Source organism: Lemur catta, chromosome 10 (assembly GCF_020740605.2).
Source record: "Lemur catta isolate mLemCat1 chromosome 10, mLemCat1.pri, whole genome shotgun sequence".
NCBI lineage: Eukaryota > Metazoa > Chordata > Mammalia > Primates > Lemuridae > Lemur > Lemur catta.
The window spans coordinates 31,655,288-31,670,957 of record NC_059137.1 but is presented as its reverse complement, the minus strand read 5'-3'; the positions used below and the strand labels follow the sequence as shown (position 1 = coordinate 31,670,957).

General features: G+C 42.8%; 1 protein-coding gene across 1 annotated transcript in view; it reads left to right on the top strand.

Moving 5' to 3' along the window:
• The first annotated feature begins 7,191 nt into the window (after positions 1 to 7,191).
• The window catches only part of LOC123645789 (tomoregulin-1), an 81,967-nt gene continuing 73,488 nt past the window's right edge, over positions 7,192 to 15,670 (top strand). Inside the window, exon 1 of the mRNA XM_045562260.1 lies at positions 7,192 to 7,766. Within this exon, the coding sequence (XP_045418216.1) occupies positions 7,571 to 7,766 (196 nt within the window). The 5' untranslated portion in view covers positions 7,192 to 7,570. The remainder of the gene's footprint in view (positions 7,767 to 15,670) is intronic.

Below are 15,670 nucleotides of genomic sequence, written 5' to 3'. Positions count from 1 at the left end.
CAACTTCATTCTCTGTCATTCACTCTCCAGGCTTTAGCCACAGCTGCCTTTTCTCTGTTTCTTGAACTTGCCATATTCTTTATTTCATTTTTACATGTTGAACTTTCTTCATAGAATGCTGGTCCCTCTCTACCTCTTTTCACTCTTTGTCAGTCTTCCAGCCGCAGCCTAAATGGCACTTCTTCTGGGAAGCTTTCCTTGATACCTCCAGTTCCTGGTGTGTTAGGGGTCTGATGCTTTCACAATCTTTTGCAAAACCCTTCACAACTGTAATGGACTGCTTAAAGTTTGACCTTTCTGTTAGACTACAGGACAGGGACTGTGTCTGTCTCGTTCACCTTTTTTGTTCTCATAGTTGCCTAACATGATTGACTGACGCATCGTGGGCACATGATTCATCTAAATGCTGTTGGACGAATGTTGGCTGAATGGGGGTACTGTCCCAGGATCCATGCCCTGCCCTGACCCCTGCTCTCATGGTTGTTGATGTCACCAATACCAAAGTTGCCTTATGTTTTATCACTATTGTTCTGTGCTAAGAGAAACAGCTTCAGAATGCGATCTTGTTGTGACATCTTTACAACTCCCTTAATTAGGAATCTACACTAAGTGCCTGAGTCCAACTGTATTAACCCTGACACTGAACCCCTAGGCCATGAGACTTTAGGGAATAATTTTTAACTGGGAGCCAAGGGAGAAGAGTCAAAAAAAAACTGTTGATTCAATTCAAGTTCATTTACAGATGAGTTATGATATATACAGTAAGGCATGGGTGAATACACACATGTAAATGTGCATGTACAAACACAGGGCCCAGCTGTCACACTCCAGTGTGCACGTATACACACTCTCACAGGGGCAACCTGATATATACTCATTCCTTACATATGTACACAGCGGAAAATGACATATGCTTGGCACTTACGCATATGTACAGAGGCAAGCTGATACACTCATTACATATGTACACACAGGCAAATGACATATGGTCAATACATATGTATACATACAAAGGCAAGCTGACATACTTAAACACACACAGTGGTAAAATATAATTATTTAGTTCCATTTGACTCACTTTAATTCTTCCAGGTGCCCAGCTCGTTGCTTTATCTCTCTTTCATGCTTCTTAGCTCAGTGGATGCCACTGTCAAGTTCCCAGGCTCTTGTCCTTCCCTTTGACTCACCTGGCTTTTTGTCACTGCTTTTCCTCGCAGCAGCTTGGCTGCCCCCGCCAGTCACCAGGCTGCCCTCCTGCAGGCCTCCCTAGTAGGCAGCCAGCCTAGATGAGCTCTTCTGATGGTTGATGTTAACCCTTTGGGTTTTGATTCGGAGTACAGGCTTCAGAGTTAGACACACCTGGTCGCAGCCCTGTTGCCCACGAAGTGTGTAACCTTGGGCAAATTACTCAACGTCTCCACACCTGCTTTCTCATCTATAGAATGATGATAATGATATAGCATCTTCCCAATCAGGTTTTTGATAGTGTTACATCAGGTAATTCACGTGGAGCTCTTAACCTAGTATGTAAGTTCAGTTAATGACAACTGTCATGAACAATAACTAACATTTATCATGTGCTCTCTATGCCACTACTACTTCTAGCCAATTATTGTGTTCTTATGATGTACTAAGCATGGTTCTAAGCACATTACATCTATGAACCCATTTTATTCTTACAACAACCCTGCAAAGTAGATAAAAATTTATCTCCATATTATAAATGATCAAACTGAGGCTAGAGAAGTTAAGTAACTTGCCCAAGGTCATAGAGCTAGCAAGGGCCAGAGCTAAGATGCATACCCAGATGGTTTGGTTCCAGAGTCTACACTCTTAATTGCTATGCTATACTTCCTACTTCCTTTCATGTGTGATTGTCTTTGTTAGAGAAACTATGTCTTTGGTACACTCCTTTATGAACTAAAACCTTTGGAGAAATTTTTAGATTGTGGCTGAAAATTTCCATTTGCTGAAAGATCAAGAAAAAAATCTTAATTCTGTATTCAGAGCAGTGCTAACAACTGAATGACAAGAAGACCTGCAGGAAAAACCCAGAGATGCCTCCTCAGTCTCTCCACCCACTCACAGGGACTGTCTGGGTGAGAAGCCTTTCAAACTGACAGAATGATGATAGTGAGGAAGCCTGTTCTCCCCCAGGCAGAGTTAGGATATTTCTCTGGATTTCCATAGCTCTTTCGTTGAGATGTCTGTAACATTGCCTTCTTGGCTTCTGCCAATTGTCTATATAATTGAGGACCATTAAGGAGAAGTGAATAAGAATAATATTGCCTTCCACCAGAGTCCCCACCAATGTATTAATAATCATAAGACACCCCCCAAAAAACCTTCTGATACTCTTACGGGGTGGTCAGGATGACTTGTAAATACTCTTTGGTGGCTGCAATCTAGATAGTGCAAATCTTTGCTTCATCTAGTATCAGATCATGATGCTTCTTCATCTTTTCATGCTAGTGATGTGGTGGGGCTTTGGAGTGAGAATGAACCAAGTGACTCCAAGTTCCTAGCTTTGTGGCCTTGGGTACTTAACTTCCTTAGGCCTTTGTTTCCTCATCTGTAAAATGGAACTAATACTTACCAGCAAGGTGGGGGGGAAGATTAACGACAACAAATACAAAGTGGCTGGCATTACCCGGGATGTAGCACGTCCTCAGTGTATTATATATATTATTGTGGCTCAGTCCAACAATTATTCTCTTCCACTTACATTGGTATTATCTGTCTCCCCTACTGGACCAAAAGCTCAAAAGCTCTCTAAGAAGCAGAGACTTTATTTTGTTCACTGCTGTTTCTCTGTATCTAGAACACTGCCTAGATCACACTAGGTGCTCAGTAAATATTGGTTGAATCAATGAATGAAGTTCTAAACAAGTTGACCTTACTTGTACAACATTGGCCAGCATTTAGACCCTCTTACTCAAGACCCTTTGCTTGTGGTGTTCTTCCCTCTGCCTGGAACACTCCCTCTTCATCTGGTTAACTTCTCATGGTCAGCACAAGCCTCACTCCTTCAGGGAAACCTCTCTGAGATTCCTTTTCGTAGCATCTGTTAACAATGTTGCAATTTTACTTTTATTTGTATTACTGCTTAATTAATATGTGACTATAAACTTCTAAAGGACAGGGGCCAGGTCTGTGGTACTTACTTTGGTATGTATTTCTGGGTGCTAGTAGACCTTATGTACAAATTTGCTGAATGAATTAATAACTTTTCTCTCTCTCTCTTTTTTTTTTTTTAAAGATTTCTCTTTCTAGAAAGTGAGGTCCAGTCTCTTAAATTTGATCAGAGGTCGATTTGTGCCAGTGCTGCATCATAAATAATCCCTTTCCCGTTTCTGGGTCAAGCACTGTGACTCTCTCCTATGCGGCCAATTTGTCAGTCCCAAAGTGTCTTATTACCGTTTATCAGGACTTCGTTATGCAGCTAGACCCTCCAACAGGAGGTCCAGAAAAGTCAGGATTTTGGTGGGACTTCGAGTATGAAATGGGATTTGCCATTTCCTCCTATGCCACCCTTGCTCCATTTCTCACACTGAGTTGTAACTGTTAAATTTTCAGGTGTCTCCTCCCCTCCCACACAGTAAGGCAGGATTATTTCTTGCCGCCAGAGGCCATTATAGTCCCTAGCATGCAGGGAATGCTCATAAGTGTTTCTCGAAGGAATGCAATGTTTTCTATGAGTGAAGCTTTATTGAGGACAGAAAGCAACTCACAGGAGAGGGCACTACCTCTGTCATTTTTATATTAAAACATGAGCCAATAAATCTCTTTGTTTACACTAATTTGGATTGGGTTTTCTGTTACTTGGAACTGAAAACATTCTGATAGAGCATAACTAGTGGTATTCAAGTATAGGTTCTCTGATAGATTTTTGTTCAAAAATATTCACTCTGTATTCACCCCTTCTTAGCTCCTTAAGAAGAATATACTTCCTTACCCCTTGTCTTCGGGCTCAGCTATGGGACTAGTTTCAGCCAGTGGGATGCTGGCAGACATGTGCAAGCAGCAGTGTGAAAAATGCTAGCATGGTTGGGCATGCCCCCTTGCACCACTGCTATCTCCATGACAAGAGTGCCTCCTGGGTAGCTGCTGCCCCTTCAGCCAATGAATACTGGTAGAGTGAACCAGAGCTGTCCTGCACACAGGAGCCAAGCCCAGCTGGACCTGCCTTGTAGCAGAGCTATCCAGCCAGGCCTAGCCTAGATCAACCAGCCAAACCCTATAATGCTTATTGTGGCATGTTGCTGAGATTTGATGGTTGGTTGTTATGGAGTAATAGCTAACTGATCAAGGGTTTCCGAATTTGACAGTGCATCTGAGTTACCTACAGAACTTTACTTTTTTTTTTTTTTTGAGACAGAGTCTCGCTCTGTTGCCCAGGCTAGAGTACCGTGGCATCAGCTCAGCTCACAGCAACCTCAAACTCCTGGGCTCAAGCAATCCTTCTGCCTCAGCCTTCCGAGTAGCTGGGACTACAGGGATGAGCCTCCATGCCCGGCTCATTTTTTCTATATAGATTTTTAGCTGTCCAAATCATTTCTTTCTATTTTTAGTAGAGACGAGGGTCTTGCTCTTGCTCAGGCTGGTCTCCAACTCCTGACCTCGAGCAATCCTCCTGCCTTGGCCTCCTAGAGTGCTGTTATTACAGACGTGAGCCACCGTGCCTGGCCCAGAACTTTAAAATAAATAAGAGATACTCGAGCATCAGTCAGACTGTCTGGAGTGATGTTCAGAAATCTACACTTTTATTAAACTCTCTAGGTGGTTTTTAAGTAGTGATTCTCACACCCTTTTGCTATCTGCTATTTTGGGGTCACCAATATTAAACTATGTCATGGGGATTGTATTAGATCACCTCTAAGGTCTTTTTTCCTCTCTGAGATTGTATGATTGAAGTCAGAGAAATACTGTTTCTGAAGTAGAGTCCTTTTCAATTTGAAAACTTTTGAGAAATCTGCACTGAATTTTTCTTATCTAATTTGAAGAAAGATGCAGATGTAAATTAATTTGTGATTTACGGCCCTAGGAGCAGTGAAATGAAAATTCAAGGTAGAATACTAGGGCTGGGAGAACCAAGACACAGGTGAGGAAAGAAGCATGGGAGAGGTCAAGCTTAGTAGAGAAGCTGCTGAAGGAGTGATCTGAGATGGAGCCTTCAGCTGTGGCTTAGGAGTCAAGAACCTGGGATCACACCTGGTTCAGGAAAGCCAGAAGTTTAATTTTAGTTGTAATAATTGCCATGTCACTCACTACTAACAGTTTGGAGGTTTGAGGCAAATCTTAATAAAATGTTAAAAAATGTGAATTTATTTATAGAAAAAGCATGACGAAAGTATAATTTAAAGGGAAGTTGCGTTTTAAAATTATAACAATAAAATATTTTCACTGAAAAAATTCAGATACAGAAAAATATAAAGGACAAGTACTTATTACTCATAAGCCTACCTTTTAGAGATAACTACTGATAATATATTGCTGCATAGTCTTCTTGACTTTTTTTCTAAGTGTGTATATTTTAGAAAAATAGGATTTTCTTATTACTTATTAGTATCCCGCTTTTTTCTATGTCAGTAAACACTAACATAATCATTGTTAAAGCTGCATAATATTCCATTGTACAAAGAGGTATCATACTTTATTGAACTAGTCCCCACTGATGGACATTTAGGTTATAAAGGCTGTGATGGACATCCTTGTATATACAATATTTGTGTGCTTGTCCAATTATTTCTTTAGGATAAATTCCAATAAGTGGAATTTATATATTGAATATTTATATGTTAAACCCATCTTAAAGGTTTCTGATACATAGTCAAATTGCTCTCCCAAAATGTATAAACTAATAGTGCTAAGTTTGTCAACACTTTTCACTCTTGTGAATCATCCAAAGGGAAAAAAATTTATGCCTTTTTTTTTTTTTTTAATAGAGATGGCGGTTTCACTATGTTGCCCAGGCTGGTCTAACACCTGGCCTCAAGCAGTGCTCTGGCCTCAGCTTCCCAAAGTGCAGGGATTACAGGTGTGAGCCACTGTGCAGGGCCTAATCTGCCTTTTATTACTAGTCGGTTTAAATCTCTTGTCATGTATTTATTATCTGTACTTTTTGTGAATAAGTGTCAAGCTTCCCATTTTTCTGTTATTTCAACTTTTTCTTCTTGAGTTATATTACCTCCTTATATTAAGTATATTGCTTCATATTTACATTGACGATATTTTTCCTAATATGGTTTGTTTGTGGTGGCTTTTCACACATTTCTTAATTTTATGAGCCAAATTGATCAGTTTTTCAATGAGATTTTAAAATTCCTTCTGAGGTGGGAGGCAGCATAATAGAATGAAAAAGGCAGAGGACTTTGGAACAATTCAGTCCATGATCTTCCTACCTATGTCCAGGTGACACCTAGCAGGATGTGGTAGGAGGAGCAGTGGGCTGGGAGTCAGATCACTTTACCTCTCTGTGTCCCAACCTCCTCCTCTGTAGCATGGAGATAAGAATGAAAACTCGGTCGGAAAAAAAATTGGAGAGAATGCACGTCAAGAGCTTTCTCCAGGCTTTGTATATAGCAAATCCTCTCTAAATCTCAGCTCTTATTAGGAGGAGAGAGCAATATAGACTTTTAAAAACTATCTTAAATTCAGTTGTATGCGAGTATGTGGGAATGAGGCGGAGGGTGAGGATTCTAGAAATTTAGCCATTCACCCAACATCTCTGAGAACTGCATAGCTGGAATCAAAACTTGGGTTCCAATCCTGGTCCTGCTCAGTTCTTGGTATGTGACCTTGGCCAAGTCACCTTTACCTCTCCGCGGCTCAGTTTCTTCACCTGGAAAACCGATACATTATAGACCACCTGCCCTTCTCTCCCAGCCGGGCTGCTGGGCGAAGGAAATGCTTCAAAGACGCCCACAAAGGGCGGCAAACATGTCTGTTACGGCAATGCTCCCGGAGCACCCTCGGCGCCGCGCAGCCCGCGGCGGCGGGACAGAGGGGCGGCTGCGACCCCGGCCCCGCACGGCCGCGCGGCCGCAGGAACAATAGCTACCCCGGAGGCGGCGCTGGCCGCGGGCGGGGGCGGAGCTGTCGGCGCGGGCGCCGGGGGTGTGCGCGGGGCGGGGTCGCAGCCACCCCTCCCGCCCGCGGCTCCGTCACGCGCCCCTCACCGGGCGGGCCGGGGTCTTTGTGACGCGGCGGCGACAGCCGCGGACACAAAGGGAAGGCGAGGAGGCGAGCAAGGGGCTGGGCCCGCCCCCGCCCCGCGACCCCCGCCCGCCGCGCGCGCGCTCCCGCTCGCCACCGCAGCCTCGATCCCCCCCCCCACGCCGGCTCGCACTCTCGCGCGCCCGCGACCCTCGCGCGCGCCCGGACCCACCGACTCCGTCCCGAGCGCGGCGGGCCGGGCCTGGCGGGTGTGGCGGGGATGCCGAGGGGCTGCTCCCAGGCTCGGCGGCGCGGCTGCTAGGAGGCGCCGAGGCAGCGGCGGGGCTCTCGGTGCGCGGCTGGATGCCCCCGGCCTGCGGCTCCCTGCGCTTCCCGCCGTCCAGGGGCGCCAGTCATGGGCGCCGCTGCCGCTGAGGCGCCGCTCCGGCTGCCTGCCGCGCCCCCGCTCGCCTTCTGCTGCTACACGTCGGTGCTGCTGCTCTTCGCCTTCTCTCTGCCCGGCGGCCGCGCGTCCAACCAGCCCCCGGGGGGCGGCAGTGGCGGCGGCGGGGACTGTCCCGGCGGCAAAGGCAAGAGCATCAACTGCTCAGGTAGGAGCGGCCAGACCCGGCCCCTGGGGCCCCTCCCTCTGTCACCTCCTCCCTCCTTGTCCTCGCGACCAAGCTGGGAAAGACCCCGGCGTGGGGGTCCCGGGGAGCCGGGCCCGAGGGCGAGCGAGGGCAGGGGGCAGGGCGCGAGCGTGCGATGAGGGTTTGGGGACGGGCGTTGGGGATGGGGAGTGGCCCTGCGTGCGTCTGTGTGTGGCGGGTGCCCGGGCGAGGGCGGCCCGGCGTGTTGTGCGATGCCGGCCGGGGCTCGCGGTGTGATCGTGGGTGTGCTCGCGGGAGCGCGTGTCTGTGTTGGGAAGGCTCGGGGGAGGGCGGGCGGCCCCAGGCGGGGATCGCCGTGCGAGTGTAGTGCGGTGGTGGGAGACGCCGGGGGGCCGAAGCCAAGGGGTTGACCGTGTGCTGGGGAGGTTCTTCCTTAAGGCGCTGGGGTCTCAGAGGGGTAGTGTGGTTAAAGGGACCGGGTTGCCCTGAGGACGCGGGTTGGCGACGTAGAGTGACTGTGTGTGTGTGTGTGTATGTGTCTTTTGGGTTCAGAGGTGGGATCGACTCCGGGTCTGTGGATATGGGCAGGAGAAAGTCCCAGGGCCCAGGAAAACCCCATGTTTTTGTGTGTTGTGTGTGGGTGAAGCCTGGGGCTCTCTCATTGAGGAGGGATGGGGGTCCTGGAGTGAACCCCGTTTGCGTGGATTCAAAGGGAGGAGGCTGGTTTGGGAGTCATCCCGTGTAGGGTTTCGGTATAGAAAGAGGTAATTAAGTCTCAGGGAGTGCCCTTGTGTAGCAAGGTGTAACCCTGGGTTATTAAAGTGGTGTGGAAAGAGAGAACTGGTTCTGAGGGACTGATGCTCTGTGTGTGTGTGTTTTGCTGGAGGGCCTGGAGACTGGCAGCAATGGGAGCAAGGGAGTGACCTCTCCCCTCTCTCCAAGGCCTCCTGCCCCCCCACAGCTGTTGGAAACAAAGAGCTTGCTGGGGCTGTAATGGATGACACTGGGGCGGAGGGTCCTGGGCAGTAAAGTTCCCTTTTCCTTTCTAAAGGGGTCCCAGAGGAGCCCAAGGATTCAGGCTCTGGGGCAAGGAGCAGCATCCAGGTCTCATTTGGGGCGGGTGGATCCTCCTGGAGATGTCCTAGCAAATGCTAGTGATCATAAGACACATCCTTACCAACTTGCCTTTTTATCAATTCTCAATCCTCCACTTGTCTTCTTACAACCAAGGGGGAGTAGGGGAGGAATGATGGACATCAGGCCACTGGGGATCTGCTGGCCTGCCTGCTGGCCAACCTTTGTACCTTTGTTTGTGGGGGAGTGCGGAAGGAGCAAGAGGGCCTCAGCACAGATGCTTATTCTACCCTAAATGAAGAAAACCTTTGGCCTGCTGTTTAGGTTTGAAGGCCTAAAATCTTTTGATAATTTTCATATGGTATGTTTTATGAGGGGGGAGAGGTTTTGAGCGCAGCAAACAGTGGTCTGTCCATTAAAAGCTTTTCCATCCATGAAATAACTTTTATTTTTCTAATGTTAAGTGGGATATGGGATAATGCTTTAGTAAGTAGTCACACTTTAAGAATAAAAACCATTTGTTTATTAGAGTCCCTTTTTTGTAACAAATATTAGTTATCAAACTTGTATGTGATCACACCATGTCAAAATATTTTACGGGCTAATGTGCTGTGGCTATTTGTTCTTGCTAAGCTAATTTGTCCTTAGCAAAATATAGTGTATGTGGATGGATGTTTTTGCATATGCTTTCTTACTCTTTAGTGCATAGTACAAGTTTTTTTTTTTTTTTTTTTTGAGACAGAGTCTCACTTTGCTGCCCGGGCTAGAGTGAGTGCCGTGGCGTCAGCCTAGCTCACAGCAACCTCAAACTCCTGGGCTTAAGCGATCCTACTGCCTCAGCCTCCTGAGTAGCTGGGACTACAGGCATGCACCACCATGCCCGGCTAATTTTTGCTATATATACTTTTAGTTGTCCAGATAATTTATTTCTATTTTTAGTAGAGACAGGGTCTCACTCAGGCTGGTCTCGAACTCCTGACCTCTAGTGATCCACCCACCTAGGCCTCCTAGAGGGCTAGGATTACAGGCGTGAGCCACCGTGCCTGGCCTAAGTTTTAAGAAAGGAAATAGAGGACTGGAAGCCCACATGGTATGGGAAAAAGAGGTTATGGCCCTTGCTAAACAGCTGTGTAATTTGGGGCAAGTTACTTAATTTTTCTTAGTTTCCTTTCCTTTTAAAAGAGAGACTTAGATTTAGTAATATCTGAGCCTCCTCTCAAGGAATATTTATTCATTGATATAAATGATATAAATTCATTGATATAAATTGATATCATTGATATAAAGTAGGCTGATCTGATAAAATGTTTCCTAGTGCTAAGATATACTTGAATAACTCTGGGTCTAAAGCTAGATTAGAGTTTTAACTAAATGATGTTTTTAGATTCTTGTTATAACTGTTTCTAGGACAAAGACCTGGGAACGATGCATGTGGAAAAAATATTTTTTAATTGTTGAATTTGAGAACCACAGTAATCCAATCTGGACATACATATCTATTAATGCAGTTTGAGATTGTGTGTAAGCTTTTTAGTAACTTTTATTACCTAAGTATTTCCCATACAAACTGAGGTTTACTCTGTCATATATTTGAGTTTTAAAATCTAAATGCTGGCCATGACTCCCTGCTGATTTTCATTTTTGGTTTTAGACTATCATTTCAGCCTCCCGTGGCCTTTGTGGAGCTGAATCTGTGAGGCTTTGTGTGTTGGGTCACTCACAGCTTTTTGGCACTTGCTAATGTGAAGAGCAGGTCTATGGCTTTATTAAGATCGTGAAAAAAGGTGAAATGAAACTCTGTGGTATTTTACTGGAGGCTTCCCACCAAGTTGATTGATGTTGATACATTAGTCAACCAGATATTCAACCAGCTACGCATCTTCTCAGTTGAATTTAACAGATTTTCAAGCTTCTGCTGTTCAACATTTTCCCATTTTGTTCACCAGCCTATCATTAAAAGAGACTGTCAGATTGTCTTGTTAGAATCAATATGTATATGTATCATCCTCCCTTTTTCTATTTTATTAATAGTAATCCTATTAAAAAGCAAATGTTGTATGGCCTGCCTTAATAAAGAGCTCATGGTAACTTTCTCTTTTTACTGTATTCAAAAACTTTTTTACTCATTCTGGAATTTTTCAGCAGATAAATGTGGCAAGTTTACTTATAGATGTTTTCCTGGATCTGTATTTCCCCTTTTTTTAAATAAGTGAGGATGCATTCTCTCATTTCTGGTCTTCTGGCACCTTGTCAAGATAGCTTTAGATAATTAGCATAGTTTCAAAGTCAGATCTAAAAGTTTTTTCAGTATCATGGAGTGTGATTTGTTTGGATCAGAGGAAAATTCTTTTGAGTTAGTTCTGTATTCCCTTACTGTCCACTATCCATGCCACTTACTTTAGATGTTAGCTCCCTTTTATCAGAGTTCTAACCTTCCCAGCTTGAAGATCATGCTCCTTGATGACACAGAAGCTGAGTCTGCATTGTCACTGTCATCTCTTGATATTATAACATCTTCCATAAGCAATGGGCCCTTTGTTTATCTCTTCTTGTTCTAAACAAGCCTTTTTTGTTGTCTTCTTGACCCAGTTCTCCACTCATTATGGACTTCAGACTTATTTTTAAAATCTTTCATTTTGTATCTTTTTATTTATTCTTATTCTTTTAAAATCTAACTTATCAGAAAGTTCCCTGTAATCCAAAGAGAAAAAAGTTTGGAAATACATGGTATATGTGAAGAAAGATAAACTTTGAACTCAGGAGACCAGGAGGTAATGTTGGACGTGACATTTTCTCTCATTTGTAATATGAAGATGGTCCTTTTTGACTAGAGTCTAGAGTGTTTGAGAACAAATGAGGCTAAATGTGAGGCATTTCTCTCTTAGGGAATGTGGTTAAAGAGGCAGAAAAACATACTGAGAGACCAATAAGTGGCATTTGGTGATAGACGTAAGCTGGAGAATTTGAACTAGGTTTTAAAAATGTCACAGAAGCTGGAAGTGGGTTCTCTGGATTGTTGTATGATGGTAAGAATAGTATAAATGGATGATATAAATGTCAGATGAAGTGAAGTGCCTTGTTAGTGGCAATTCAGGAATCTGGGGAATAAAAAGTTTTTCTAATTAGTGTGGAATCTTGGTCAGGACACTTTTCTTCTAGACCCGTATTATATAAGATGTGGATAATTATTTAGTGAAACTTGACTGAATACCTGCTTATTGTAATCCAGTATATTTATTAATAGATGTTAAGGAAACTCTATGAGAAGCCTTCCCTGCCCTGAAGGGCCTTATTATAATCTAACAGAGTAGCCTATTACAAATATATACAGTGGAAATTTCTGTTTAACACATCTGGGCTTGCTTTTTTCCCTCAATCAGCAAGCATTTATTGAGCACTAATAGTATTGTAATTTTTTTTAGGATGCATAGTTAAGTGGTTTTTTAGTACACTCACACAGTTGTACAACCATCACCACTAATTCCAGAAAATTTTCCTCACCCCCAAAAGAAACTCTATACCTCTTAATAGTCACACCACATTAGTCCCTTCCTCCAGCCCTTGGCTACTACTAATCTACTTTCTCTCAATGGATATGCCTATTCTGGATATGCATGTAAATGGAATCATATGATGTATGTTCTTTTGTGTCTGGCTTCTTTCACTTAGCATAATGTTTTTAATGTTCATTCATGTTATAGCATATATCAGAACTTCATTTTTATGGCTAAATAATATTCCATTTGATGGATAGACCACATTTTGTGTATCCATTCTTCCATTGATGAATATTTGGGCTGCTTCCACTTTTTGACTATTACGGATAATGCTGCTATAACGTTCATGTACAAGTTTTTGTGTGGACGTATGCTTTCAGTTCTCTTGGGTACATACATAGGAGTGAGATTGCTAGGTCTCATGGTAACTCTATGTTTAATATTTTGAGGAATTACCAAATTGTTTTCCAAAATGGCTGCATCATTTTACATTCCCACCAGCAATATATGAGGGTTCCAGTTTGTCCACATGTTCTCCAACACTTGTTGTTGTCTGTGTTTTTGATTATAGTCATCCTAGTGAGTGTGAAGTTGTATATCAATGTTTTTAAAAAAATTTTTTTATTTTTAATTATTATGGGTATATATAGTTGTCTATGTTCATAGGGTACATGTGATGTTTTGATGCAGGCATACAATGTGTATTAATCAAATTGGGGTAACTGGGGTATCCATCATCATCTCAAGCACTTATCATTTCTTTGTGTTAGGAATGTTCCAGTTCCACTCTTTCAGTTATTTTAAAGCATATCTTAACTTGTTGACGATAGTCATTTTGTTGTGCTATCAAATATTGTTCATTCTATCTATCTAACTACATTTTTGTACCCATTAACCATCTCCACTTTATCCTCCCCTCCCTGCTATTGTTCTCAGCCTCTGGTAACCATCATTCTACGCTCTGTCTCCATGACATCAATTATTTTTAATAATTAGCTCCCACATATGAGCAAGAACATGCAAGATTTGTCTTTTTGTGCTTGGTTTATTTCATTTAACATGTTTTCCAGTTCATCCATGTTGTTGCACATGACAGAATTTCATTCTTTTTTATGGCCATGTAATATTCCATCGCATATATGTACCATAATTTCTTTATACATTCATCTGTTGATGGACATTTAGGTTTACTCCAGATCTTGGCTATTGTGAATAGTGTTGCAGTAAACATGGGAGTGCAGATATCTTTTCAATATACTGATTTCCTTTCTTTTGGATATATACCTAGCAGTGGGATTGCTGGGTCATATAGTAGTTCTATTTTTAGTTTTTTGAGGAACGTCCATACTCTTACTCCATAGTGGTTGCACTAATTTACATTCCCACCAACAGGGTACAAGGTTCCCCTTTCTCTGCATCCTCACCAACATTTGTAATTGCTTGTCTTTTTGATAAAAGCCATTTTAACTGGGGTGAGATGATATCTTATAGTTTTAGTTTGCATTTCTCTGATGGGTAATGATGTTGAGCATTTTTTCATATACCTGTTGGCTATTTGTATGTCTTCTTTCAAGAAATGTCTATTCAGATTTTTTGCCCATTTTAAAATCAGATTATTTGATAGCAATGTGGTTTTGATTTGCATTTCCCTAATGACTAACATTAAGCATCTTTTCATGCACTTACTGTCCATTTTGTATTAATATGTCTAGTTTGGAGAAATGTCTTTTCACTTCTTTTTCTGGGCTTGATTTTGACATCTTGGATTCCTAGTTAACCATTACTAACGAGTTCCCTCAGCAAGCATACAGATACTCAAACTGGTAGGTTAGCTCTAGTTGCCTGTGTAGCTTAGCTCTAGTTGCCTATGTATCATTTGATTGCTCTGCTTGCCAAGAGTCAGTCAGTTGTGTTTGTTCTCAAACTTATTTATACCAGTGCTGCTTGTGAGTATAACTTAATACATCTTGCCCAAATCGATGAAGTATGAATGCAGAAAAAGTCGTTTTTATGAAATGCTTTGGAAAGACTTGATAGAGGCAAGAAGCTGAAAGAATTGCCTTTGAATGAATTAGATTGTGGAGACAACTGAAATAGAGTGGGGAAACCCTGTAAATTTTTGGAAGGATTTCCCAGAAAACGTTGCAAGTATTTTTAAGTCCCTGTTCTACTTAAAAGAAAAGGAAAATGGACGTGGTAGATAATGGATTAGGGGTGTGGTTTATCCAAGAAAGTGGGGAGCTGCATTTAGCAGACTTAAAGAAAAGATCTTGGTGCTACATTGGGGAGTGAATGTATGTTTATATGTTTGAAGTTAAAATATATATCATTTTAAAATGATTTCTTGCCTTAACTGACTTTTAATTAATTGATCAGCGATCACTCTGTTATATGTTCAAAAAGAGGGTTTCCACTGTACAAGGTGCCCTAAGGAAGATACAGATAAAGTGTCACAGGAGTGAATAGTCCTGATTTGTAGGAATCAAAAGCGGTTTCCCAGGTTAAGTGGCACTGGAGCTGGGCTGTATAGGGATAGTAGAACATCGACTTGAAACACCAGGCATATTTTTGCCTGAGGCCTTTGCTGTTGATGTTCCTTTAGCCTGGAACCTTCTGTGCCAGTTATTTATCTCCTCAGCTCCTTCAGGTCTCTGCTCTAATGTCACCTTCAATCATGCCTTAAAATTGCAGCTTTCTCCACCTTCATTCCCTTGGAGTCTGTCCCACCCTAACCTTCCTTCATGTTTTTTTCTTGCTCCAAAGCACCTTTTCCTGTGCGGCCTACTATCCATTTTATTTATTATCTGTCTCCTTTGTGTGGCTCCAAGAAGGTAGGGAGTTTTGTCTGTTTTGTTCACCGCTGTATAGACAGTGCCTAGATTGGTGTTTGGCACAATGTTAGGTACCCATTACCTATTTATTTGTGGGGTGGATTAATGACTGAATGAACACAGAAACTGAGGAGAGTTGGGAACAGTAATCTAGGCTGAGGGAATGTCTTCAGAAAAGGCACAAAGGTGGGAAAGAGAAGGGAATCTTTGAGAATACTAGGTTGTGGGGATTAAGGCAGGAGATGAGTTATACGTTGCCACCATATTAGTGGAAGGCCTTCAAGGCAAATCTGAAGATTTGGCACTTGCTCTAAAGACAACAGGAAGCTTTTAAAACGGCTTGAGTGACATTGTGGTTTTAGAAAGCAAAATCTGGAATCAGTGAAAATGGAATGGCGAAGGGAAGAGACTGGCAGCATAGTGAAAAATAAAAGTGGAAATGGGAAGAATTGAGAGGACTTGGACAATGTTTTAAAAAGTTGCATTGATTGTTAACTATTGA